The sequence below is a fragment of the Stegostoma tigrinum genome, chromosome 3, assembly GCF_030684315.1.
Source record: "Stegostoma tigrinum isolate sSteTig4 chromosome 3, sSteTig4.hap1, whole genome shotgun sequence".
Taxonomy (NCBI): domain Eukaryota; kingdom Metazoa; phylum Chordata; class Chondrichthyes; order Orectolobiformes; family Stegostomatidae; genus Stegostoma; species Stegostoma tigrinum.
In genome coordinates, this window is record NC_081356.1 from 23592864 (window position 1) to 23605454 (window position 12591).

A 12591-nucleotide genomic window follows, 5' to 3' on the forward strand; every position below is an offset into this window, starting at 1 on the left:
TTAGGACATACACATAACTTAAAGATAGATATTGAAATATCAAACTGGCAAAATCTTTTGCCTTTTAAAAAAATGGATTTTTCTTCATGGAATAAAGACATTTGATATCTGACAAGTATAACAATCCACTTTTCATCGTCAGTGAGGTTATTCAGAAGTATTTATACATTTTACAAGCCATTAAAACAACTCAGCCACACCTCATTCAACAAGACATAACTTTTTCAATGGTAATAACAGCAAGAATAATAGTGTAAAATAAAACTGAGGTTCACATCAAATCAGTGAGGTCTAATTATTATACAGTGATCAGGTAAATGCTTCATTTTTGCTGTTTTAACGACACATTGCAGTGCAATGTCTATGTATATAGGTCTGTATGGCAAGGAAATACAATATCCTTTACATTAACTAACACAAAGAAAGTGATATGGAAAACAATTTCATAACTGGTCCAATTAATAACTGAAGCCAAAAATAAGTTTCAAATCTTTAACACAATTTAGCTTAATAATTTAGCTTTTGCATGAAAAATTGATCAGAAAAGGCAGAAAGGATTCTGTTCAAGACTTTATTAAAAATTGCAAAGCATAGTAAACCTGTTTTGTGGAACATGAGTAGCAAAATAATTTATTTTGATGAAATCCTGAGCAACTCTAGTAAAATGCGCATAATAGCACTAAATAAAATTTAAGTACAATTAAAATCTATCATAAAATATTTATTAACCACACCTTGATTTGATTTATAAGTAAAAGTGATATTCATAAATATTTAAATAAAAACACATTTATTGAACAAATTAATTTCTTTGGTTCTTTACTAAATTCTAAGCAGCATGAATTAAACAATATATTTGGAAGATTGATCAAAAAAATTACTAAATGTTTTGCATATTGGATAACTGCTGAATAAAAACAATACTCAAGTTCTGCACTCCTAATGACTATTGTATATTTACTACTGGTGAAAAATCTGATAAATTATTTTGGTTATGATTTGGGGATGTAAATGATTGTGTTTTATTATGTAGTTTATTAAATGATTTGCTTTTTATCAGAAACAACACAAGATCTAATGAAAAATGTTTCAATTTCTTTCTGTTTATTTTGTAGAATCAAATGCTAAAATAATGTAGAACATTACAAAGCATGTGTGTGTATTAATGACACAAAGGGATTTGGTTTTGATTGTAACATAGCAGCCTCAGGTGGAATTACATAAGGCTTTCAGCTTGCTTCTTTTGAGAGCAAGGCATATTCTTCTGCTAGTTTCTCTTTCTCCACTATCTTTTCCAGCATTGCTTCCAGTAAACTGGAAGCACAGGGAAGCTGAAAAATAAAGAGAATACATTAGAACAACAGAGTTTGCAAATTCACTTAATTCAATTTCCCACTTAATTCAATCAAATGCAATAGTCTGTCTCAGGATAATAATTAGAGAACAACTGAAGTGCAAAGCGACAACTAAGTAAGACCCTAAGATACTGGAGCAGAAGACGGCTATTCTGCCCATCGATCTGTGCTGATATTCAGTTAGACATTTGTTGATCTGATAATCCTCAACTCCATATTCCTGTCTTTCCACTGTAACTTTTGATTCGATTACTCATTAAAAACCTATCTCAGCCTTAAACATACTTAAATGCCCAGCCTCAACAGCCGTCAGAGATAAAGAATTCCACAGATTCATTACCCTTTGAGAGAGAAAAAGTTCTTCCACATTACTGTTGTAAACTGACAATTCCCTAGTCTGAGTTTAAGCTTCTGGTCCATGAGTCTTCTACAGGGGATAACAGCTCATCCACATCATTCCTATCAAGCTCACGAAGAATGTTACACATTTCAATGCAGTTTAGAACTACCACAAACATCAATATTGCTAACTCTGTTTTGCATTCTGTTTTCCATCAGGAGAAACACAATGCAAAACGTAGAATTGTATTTTCTGTCCCAAATTAGCCTATATTGCAATTACGTAAAACTCAACAACCATATTATCTTTTACAAAGTTCCTGAAGGATTTTAGTTCCCAAGTGTTTTCAGTAAGTCAATAATGGGAGATACTTGCCGGCCACTAAGGCATACTTCATTTCTATGGCTGGCTCTCAGTATATTTTAAATGCTACAACAATAACTCTTTGAAAATTATCTAAATGCTCTACCTAATTATTTTTTAAAAAGTGGTCTCAATTGCATAAGCATTCCAACACTTCCAAGAATTATAAAATTTAATCAAGTAAAATAACGGACCCACAGAAATCATCCTACATTAATTTTACCAGCAAGTAATAATATGTGACAACAAGTCTGAATTCTGTTCCACATAAAGTTTTACATAATGGAAGTGCTATTATCCATATTCACATACGCTGTAAATATTTTTTAACTTGGCTGTGATTCACTACAAATCACGAAGTTGATTTATTTCAAAGGTGAACATAGAAAGCAGAAGTTATAATCAGATTTGCTTAATGCAATCAATGCAGCTCATCATTGCAGAATGCTATAAAGTAAAAGCTATGCTTCCTACATCAGTGGGTCATCCTGTTGGAGTTGAATAAGATTAATAATTCTCTTAGTATTTCAAACTTTTTTACATTGGGACAATATTTCAAAGTTTCCCCTTTAACAGGAAGAGGCATTCTTCATTGAGGGTGCATCCTGTTCTGGGGGATACCAAGGCCAATTTTGCAGACTAAAGTTTTGAACTTCAAGTGCACCTGAAAAATATTGATCCTGAAATTGGGACAGAGCTCTTTTCATGACTCTTTCACAGAATATGGTGTCACTGACAAGGCTAGGCATTTGATACCCATTCCTAAATGTCAACCACATTGCTAATGGACTGGAGTCAGATTTAGGCCAGACAAAGTATGTGCATGCTAATACAGAAATTACGAGCAGGAGTGGGCCACTTGACAACCTTGGCCTGCTGCGACATTCAATGAAGTAATGTATAATTTGATTATGTCATATTCCTGCCTGCCGCCAATATCTTTTAACCTTCCCTTGCTCATCAAGAAAGATCTGTGATAACAAGGTGTAGAGCTGGATGAGCACTTCAGGCCAAGGAGCATCAGAGGATCAGAAAAGCTGACGTTTCAGGCCTAGACCCTTTCTCAGAAAAAAAGAATCAAGATCTGCCCCGAATAAAAAAAGACAAAAAAATGCTTCCACCTCCTTTTAAGTTCTAAAGACTATGAACCTCTGTGAGAAAGAAAGGTTTTCTCATCTCTATCTTAAATGGGTGGCTCCTACATTGAATAGTGGCCCCAGCTCCAAATTCTTCCTCAAGAGGAAATATTCTTCCCATATCAACACAGTCAAGATCCGTATTTCAATCAAGTAATCTCTTACTCTTCTAAACTCCAGCAGATATAGGCAGAGCCTGCTCATCCTTTGCTCATAAAACAACCGATGTTCCCTGCAAGTTGTTCTTTGGGTCCATGCATGGTGATCAGCATGCTAGCACAGCTTATAGCATTGACTTCCAGTTTCAGAAGTTGTGGCCACACATGGATCTCAGAAGAAGGAAGAGAATTAGCAGGAATGTTACCAACCAAAAATAGCAAAAAAAAAGCCCACAGGTGCTGGAAATCTGAAACAAAAGCAGAAGTTGTTGGAGAAAATCAGCAGCTGTAGCAGCATCTGTGGAGAAAAAAGCAGAGTTAATGCTTTTGCTCCAGTGACCTTGCTTCAGAATTCAGTAAGGGTCATTGGAACCGAAACATTTTCTCTGCTTTCTCCGTAGATGCTACAAGACCTGTTGACTTTCTCCAGCAATTTCTGTTTTTGTTTCCAACTTCCTTTGAACTGTTGTATATAGTTCGTTAAACAAGAAGCCCAACACATAGAAACATAGAAAATAGGAGCAGGTGTAGGCCATTTGGCTGTTCAGGCCTGCGCCGCCATTCATTATGATCATTCCACTCAGTATCCCGTTCCAGTTTTCACCCCTTTCATTCCTTTAGCCTTAAGGAACTATATCTAACTCCTTCTTGAAAACATTCAATGTTTTGGCCTCAACTGCTTTCTGTGGCAGAGAATACCACAGGCATACCACTCTCTGGGTGAAAGGGTTTCTCCTCATCTCCTAAATGACCTAGCCTGCATCCTCAGACTGGAACTTTGGTTCGGGACTTCCAGGTCACCAGGTACATACGTCCTGTAGTTGCCCTGTCTATGAAATCCTCCCTCAGTCTTTTAAATTTTAGTGAATAACACTAACCAAACTGGTCTCACATTCATACATCAGGCTTGCCATCCCACGAATCTGTCTTGTAAAGCTTTACAGCGCTGCCTTCGTTGCCAGAACATCCTTCTTCAAAAAAACAGCACACAATATTCCAGGATAATAAAGTGTGAGGCTGGATGAACACAGCAGGCCAAGCAGCATCTCAGGAGCACAAAAGCTGACGTTTCGGGCCTAGACCCTTCATCAGAGAGCAATTTCCAGGTGTGGTTTCACCAAGGCCCTGTACTATTGCAGCAAGACATCTCTACTCTTGTACTTGAATTCTCTCACTATGAAGGCCAACACACGATTTGTTTTCTTTACTGCCTGTTGCACCTGCATACTTACTTTCAGCAATTGGGTACAAGGACACCAAGGCCTTGTTACACCTCTTCCCAATCTATTGCCATTCAGACAACAATCTGCCTTCTTGTTTTTGCTCCCAAAGTGGATAGCCTCACATTTATCCAAATACACTTCATCAGCCAAATATTTGTCCACATCACACTGAAACATCTGTGTCACCTCCTCATAGTTCACCACCTCACCCAGCTCTGTGTCATCTGCAGATCTGCAGAAACTACATTTAGTTCTTTCATCCAAAAATTTAATACATAGTTTAAGCAGCTTGGGTCCAAGCGCTGCTCTCTGTGATACCCCACTAGTCACTGCCTTCCACTCAGAAAAACACCCATTTATTTCTACTCTATGTTTCCTGTCTGCCAACAAGTTCTCTCTCCATGTCAGTAGATTACCCCCAAATCCCATGTGCTTCAATTCTACATGTTAATATCTCATGAGGTACCTTAACAAAAGCCTTTTGAAAGTAAACCCCCCCATCTCCCAATCCAGTCGATAAAACTTTGAAAGATGGCTTCCAATGCATCCACTATTTCTAGGGTCATTTCCTTAAGTATGCTGGGATTTAGATTATTGGACACAGTGATTTATTGGGCTTTAATGCCATCAATTTCCCCAACACCATTTCCCTACTAATACTGATTTCATTCAGTTCTTCCCTCTCACTAGAGCTGGTGTTCCCCAACATTTCTGTGCATTATTTGCATCCTTCTTTGTGAAGACTGAACCAAAATATGCATTTAATTGGTCTGCCATTTTTTTGTCCCCAATGATAACTTTTCCTGTTTCCGGCTGTAAGGGAGCTACATTTGTCTTCACTGATCTTTTTGTCTCCAAATACTGACATATGCTTTTATAAACAGCTTGCATGTTCCTCGCCGAATTACTCTTATACGCTATTTTCCCCCTTAATTAATTTCTTTGTCCTTCTTTGCTGAATCTAAACTACTACCAATCCTCAAGTCTACTCTTTTTTGACCAATTTGTATGCCTCTTCCTTGGATCTAGTACTATCCTCAATTTCTCTTGTTAACCTTGGTTGAGCCAAAGTTGATACAGTTCCTCTATTCCTTTTTAAATGTATGCCATTGCCTATCCTTTTGATTAACATACCCAAATTTATCACAGCCAGCCAGTGCTTCATTCCATGGTAGGTTAACTTCCTTGGATTTAGGAACAACGTCTCAAAATAAACAATGTTGTTCAAACTTAATGAAGAACTCTATCATATTAAGGTCACCCTTCTTCAAAGGGTCTCATGCAACTAGACTGCCAATTATTCCTTTGTCATTTTATCACAGTCTAGAAAGCCTGTTCTCTAGATGGTTCCTCAACATACCGATCCAGAAAACCATCACGTACACACTTCAGGAAATCCAACTCTAAGGCATTGTTGCAGATTTAATTTGCCCAATTATATGTGGATTAAAGTAGCCCATAATTACAGCTGCACTTTTGTTGTTTGCATTTGTAATTTCCTGTTTAATACCTTCCCCAACGTTATCACTACAGTTTAGGGATCAAAACACAACCTCCACTAGCATTGTCAACCTCTTCAGGTCTCTAAGCTTTATTCATATAGATTCCACTTCACTGGAGCTGATGTGTTTCTGCACTAATATGTAAGTTTCCTTTTTACCCAGCAATGCTGCTGAAATAACTTCACAGAGGCTGGTATCCCATCACTAAGTCACCCTTTATTTACACATGGAGATCCATGATGCTGATCCAGCTCTCTCAGAGATTGCCCTTAGAGTGAACAGGATGGCTGACACCTCCCTGCCAGCCATGGCTCCCTGGCTGGACCACATTAACAGCCCCAATCAGGGAACTCATATTCTATGATGTTAAACAGGTTTACCTTGTTACAGTTACCACATCCTTCCCCGTCTGAGTCTAAGGCCATTGGCTGTTTCTTTTTTTTTGTGGCTCCTCCTGGGGCATTTTAGCACTGGGTCAGGTTCCTCCAACCCTGCCTCTACTATGGGCAGTGTGTAAAACACAGTACCTCAACTCTTGCACCCAGAGGCCTCAGAAAAAAATCATTTTCTTCTGCAGGCAGCCATGGCATTGAGACAGCAAGATCTGTCGCATCCATCGCAGATTCCAAGGTATCTTCAATGCTTGACAGAGAGGGAGAACCGACGGGTTCCAGAATATTTGGAAGGGCTGTCAAGGAGCTGGACAAGTTTTGCTCTTGTGCTGTTTGCGGGTTTGTAGGCGTTAAATTGCCCAAGTGCTTGTTTAGGAGTTACCTGAACTTTATATGACATGACCTCGCATCGACTGTGCCTCTTACCCATGCAGGGCCATTCCTACACCAAACTTCATCCCCCGAAGTAAACTGTCTCGCTTGCTTAGTAGAGTCTTGTGTCCGACACTGGTGTTCCTGATGCCATTTCAGCCACCTTCCCAGGTCCATCATGAACAGATTTAACCTGGTTTTGAGTCTTCTCACCGTTAGCAACTCTGGTGGAGCTACGCCTGTTGTTGCATGAGGGGTGGTCCTATAATCAAATAGGAACCAGGACAGTTTGGTACCTTGTGAAGCTCCAGGCTGTTTCCTTAAGCCTAGCCTCAAAGTTTGGACTGCTCTTTATGCCAGACCAGTGATGATAGACGGTATGCAGCTGTCCTTATATGTTGAATACCATTCTAGCTTAGGACAGACTCAAAATTTCCTGCTGGTAATTGATGGCCTGTTATCTGTGACCAACACTTCTGGGTGTCCATGTATTGCAAACGATGTGCACAGTTTTTCTATTGTTATCCCCATGTTTGATGAAAGAACTGTGCACATCCAGTCATTTTTGGCGGGCGTCCACAATAACTAAGAACGTTGAACGCCATGAAGAGACCTGTATATGCGGTATAACCCAGTCCAGGGTTTATCCAGCCATTCCCATGAATGTGTGGGTGCTACCGGCAGTAATTTTTGTCCTGGTTGGCACACTGAGCACTGCCCCAACAACACAGTCGTGTCTGCATCCAATCCTGATCTCCGGACATAACTCATCGCCAACATCTTAATTTTGAAAACTCCCGGATGACCCGAGGGGAATTCAGCCAGCATCTAGTGGTGACCTTTGCTCAGGACAATTACTCTTGCTCCCAGTAATAACATGTTACCCTCTACTGGGATCTGGTCTTGCTGGGACCAAAATGGTTTCAATTCCGTTTGCCCTTTGGCTTCCCCCATCCCCACCAGCTGTTTCAGTTTTGCCTGGACCAGGTCTTTCTGTGTCCAAGGTCTGATGTCATCAGCTGTGACTGGAAGTGCGTCCAGAAAATTTAAAACCATTATGGACTCCTTCAATGGCGGTACCACAATTGCTGCATCTTACAGCAAGAGGCAAATCAATGCATCTGGATTTGCTGCTTGGCCTCCCGGATCATGTTCCAGAGCCCATTGCTGAATTTGGTCTGAAGCTATGGGCAACGCTACCTTATCTGCTTTAAGTAGACCTAGCAATGGTGTGTGGTTCGTTATTATTACAAATTTATGTCTGTAAAGGTGTTAATGAAACTTCCCGACTCCACATATGACCACCAAAGCTTCGTTCTCTATCTTTGCATATCTGCACTCTGCATCAGCTGAACTCCTGGATGCATAAACTGTTGGGCATTCCTCTCTATTGGGTCACCTATGAGGTTATACTAACACAATGCTGTACAGGGAGGTATTGCATAACAATACCAGCTTGGGATCATAGCATACCAACACCTTACAGGATGTTGTTTCTTCACTTCCCTGAAAACTATGGCTTGGCAATGCAACCATTTCAAAGGCTCACTCTATACCTACCTGAGAGAAATGTCCAAGACCTATGCCTAAGTTCTCAAAGTGCTCCTTATTAGTCTTTCCTGCTTTTAGCACATTGTCTAGTTAAATGGTGACGTAGGATAGACCTGCAAAAATGTTCACAATTGTCCGCCGAAAAATTGCACAGGCTGACAATACTCTAAATGGTGCTCTCACATATTGGTAAAAACCCTTATACATATTAATTTGAGCATACTCCTGGGAATTCTCATTAAACCACAATTGCAAGCATAAATGGCTCATGTCCAGCTGCGTGAAGGACAGCTCCCTTTGCCAGCTTTGCACATGAATCGGGAGGGATTGGGTATTTATCCAGCTGCGAGAAGTAGTTTACCATTTGTTTAAAATCTCCACAAAGGCAAACTGATCTCTCAGGCTTTACAAATGGCACTGGTTTGATGATTCGTTCACTTTACAGCCTCCTGATATCTGCCTCTACTTTTGCCAATAAGGCAAATGGTATTGGACAGGGCTTGCAGAATCATTGAATGTTTCCTGATCAACATACAAGGTGATCTTAGCTCCTTAGATAGTCTCTGGACCTTCCTAAAAAACTTTCAGGTATTTAATTAGGACTTCATTCAGGCAGCCATTTTCAAATCGAAACATGTTGAGCCAGTCTAGGTGATTCTTTTTCAACCCCCCCATCTCAGGAATCAATCCAGTGAACCTCCTTCCAATGGGCTCCAATATAAGTACACTGTCCCTCAAGTAAGTAAGAGGATTTACTACAATCAAGTAGAGTGTATTTCATTATTCTCCTGAATTATGCCTTCTAGTTGATCAGTTGGCTTTGGGGAGTGTCTGTATATTCACAAAGTATGAAAGTAACTTCATGTTCTTTGAAACACTACAAGCTTCAACAACTTTAAAACTTATTTATCAGGAAGAAAATTTACTTTATTTTCCTGAAATATTAATCTACTGCAACTAGAACACATCAAGGCCTGGTGAATGGAAGAGAAAATTAATCAGAAACTGGGATAACACATATCCAGCAAAGGAAACCAAAGTTATTCCTTAATGTTATTGTCTCATTGAACAGTCAAATGGGAAAAATGCCGTAATGCCAAAACTTTATCACTTAAATGAACTAATGTCTTATGAATTTACAGACGAACATTTGCCTTTTGATTTACAGTACAGGAAGGATGTTATTAAACTGGAAATGGTGCATAAAAGATTTACAAGCACATTACCAAGACTGAAATGTTGGAGTTATAAGGAGAGGCTGGCTGGGCTGGAATTTATTTTCCTGGAGCTTAGAAGGCCAAGACATGACCTTATGGACATTTATAAAATCATGAGGGGACACAGATAAGGTGGATAGCTAAGGTCCCTTTCCCTGGGTAGAGGAGTCCAAAACTAGAGGTAACAATGTGTAGAGCTTACCTCGGATTCTCCAGCATCTGCAGTTCTATTATCTCCAAAACTAGAGGTCTTAGGTTTAAGGTGAGAGGGAGAAAATTTAAAAGGAATTTGAGGGGCAACATTTTCACATTGTAGTGCATATATGGAACAAACTGCTAGAGGAAATGTAGAAGTGGGTACAATTATGACATTTAAAGGACATTTGGACAGGTACATGGAGAGGAAAGGTTTAAAGGGATACGGGCCAAATGCTGGAAAATGGGCTAGTTCAGTTTAGGAAACCTAGTCAGCGTGGACAGTTCGGGCCGAAGGATCAGTTTCTGTGTTGCATGACTCTCATGTACAAATGATGCACTGACCTCAAAGTGGATTTGCTATTTTCAATGTGGAATGTGGATCAAGATTCTAGTATAGTGGCAAATAACTGGAAAATGTTAGCTTCCATCTCCAAGTGATATAGTAAAATTCTCAATATGCACACATAAAGCACAAAACCTGAGCATAAAGAATGAGTTTTGTTTTTGACAAGTTAGCAATATAGGGTCAAGAGGAAACCACTCAGCTCCTCAAAAATTAACCTGATGATAATGTAGAAAACCTTGTCATACAAACAAAAATCCTGTTCCCAGGACCACTGACCACTGGAGGATAGTACACTATTTTTTCATTGTCCTTTGTATGAAAACATATATCCCAATTTCACTGTCAATTAGGGTGGCTTCACTTGTAAGACTGTGTCCCTTGCTCTGGATTCCTTGACCAAGGGTAATAGTGTCTCTGTATCCACCATATTAAATCTTTTCTTAATTTAAAAACCTCAATTAAGTCACCCCTTCGACCATCTAAATGTTTTGACTTCCATAACTATATCATATAAAAAGAAAAATCAACTCTCATAAACCAATGAAATTTTTCCTTAAACTTGAAATAAAATCAAAAGTCAAATGCTACATTTACAGAAATTCATTCAGATTAAACTAGAAATTAAAATATGAAGTCAAAATTCTATTTGTTAAATCACCTCCAGAGGGCGACAGTCCTAAGTAAATAACACCAGAAAGCAAAGTTCCACATTATAGACGACAATGTGACTAATTCTGCATGACATTCTGTCTGGGGGTTACGTTCATTTCTAATACCTTTCAGAACAGTCACTCCTGCTAATGACTTATAGATGGAGAAATGAATTTCATTAGGTCCCATGCTCATCATTAACATGACCACAATTGCTATATACCTGCTCAGTCTCCCATATCAGTCCACAAATAATACTCATCACTTCTTAGCAGAAGGCATCAGTGCAGTAACGAATAATAGCATAACCTTGACATACTCTGTGTGAGAGTCCAAAAAATAACAATAAAAAGTGAACAAAAATAAGTCCACTGTTGGGCAATTGTACATGTCTTACTGAACTATTCCTTGGTTAATCATCTTCTTAATGGCACGATTTGCAATAACACTTCATCTTTCAAGTGCTATTCATCCTTACTTGCCAGATCAATAAAGTATGTTACTGCCGTCTCCAGGGCACATCCACATTACAGTAATTTGTTCTTTGTTCCTGAAAATAATGTGTTAACAAGGCCTTTTTTTCCACACAAGTTGTGCTATTTATATTTATATTCTTGACGCTGTTTGCAATTATCATTGACTGGTTCAGTAGAACAACAGCTGTGAGAAGGCGATCATATTATTCTGGTTTTCTTTTAATTGATCATGAAAATTATGCAATGCTTGAAATCAAAATGCCCTGAGGAAAATATCTTTGATTTGCTTTTAATTCAAAAGAAGTTGCCCTTGTAAAGATAGCGGTGTGTGTGTGTGTGTGTGTGTTGTGTGTGTGTGTATGTATGAACAAAAGGGGTAGGCTGCATTGGGACTGAGGTAGCTGACCATAAAATGTGAAAATGCAGTAAATTCAGGAGATCTGTTGTATTATTGCAACATTTTTCTCTATGGCCAAAGAATTTAGGTAATCTCATCAAGTTATTTTAAAACAGGAAATATATTTCATTTGTGAAGATTTAATTGCTGTGTAGTTGCTAACACTGCAACTCACAAATGCTGTATGGATCCAGAGTATAAAGCTCACCTACAGCCTGGTAGATGGGACTATCATTTATTCAACAGTATTCTCCCATAAGTGACATCCCTATAAATAGATAAAAAGGGGAGTGAAACAGACAGAGAATGGAAGAAGGTAATAGGGAGCAGTGCAGAGACGGGGATGGGGCAAATAAGATGGGAGGGAAACAGGAGGAAGGCAGAGTAACAAGAGGGGCACATGGAATAATTCTGTCTCAGGCTGGGGTTCAACAAGTAGCAACGCCCCATTTATTTTCTCATTTAGGGGCAAAAACATTAAAGGGTTGAATGTCCATTCAGATTGATTTTGATTAAGAAGCCAGAAATGCACAAACACTTCTGTTTCCTGTTCTGTGGTGTTGCTTACTGACTGAATGGGACAGAGGAGGGCAGCCAATATTGCACTCATTAAATGAGTGTGTGGGAGAAAGTGATGTGGGGATAGAGAATCTATTCATATCACTGGATGGGGAGGAGCTATCCAGTACTACACCTAGGGTGCCTGGTGATGGAGGGTAGAGAGGCTAACAGAAATGTCACACTTACTGAGTTACGGGCTGCGGGGTCGGGTTCGTGGTCATGGAAGGGCAGTCAATACCCATCAAGAGACAGGAGTGTAGGCGGGGTGGGGGGGGAGTAGTGTTTTCTTTTTAGTGTATCACATTGCAATATATTTTATCTCATTCTTGATTGCTGCTGGCATCAGTTTTTGG

General features: G+C 39.2%; 1 protein-coding gene across 1 annotated transcript in view; it reads right to left on the reverse strand.

Moving 5' to 3' along the window:
- Positions 1 to 820: 820 nt before the first annotated feature.
- Positions 821 to 12591, reverse strand: part of cntln (centlein, centrosomal protein) — a 465635-nt gene continuing 453864 nt past the window's right edge. Inside the window, exon 27 of the mRNA XM_048527488.2 lies at positions 821 to 1331. Coding sequence (XP_048383445.2) covers positions 1230 to 1331 — 102 coding nt within the window. The 3' untranslated portion in view covers positions 821 to 1229. The remainder of the gene's footprint in view (positions 1332 to 12591) is intronic.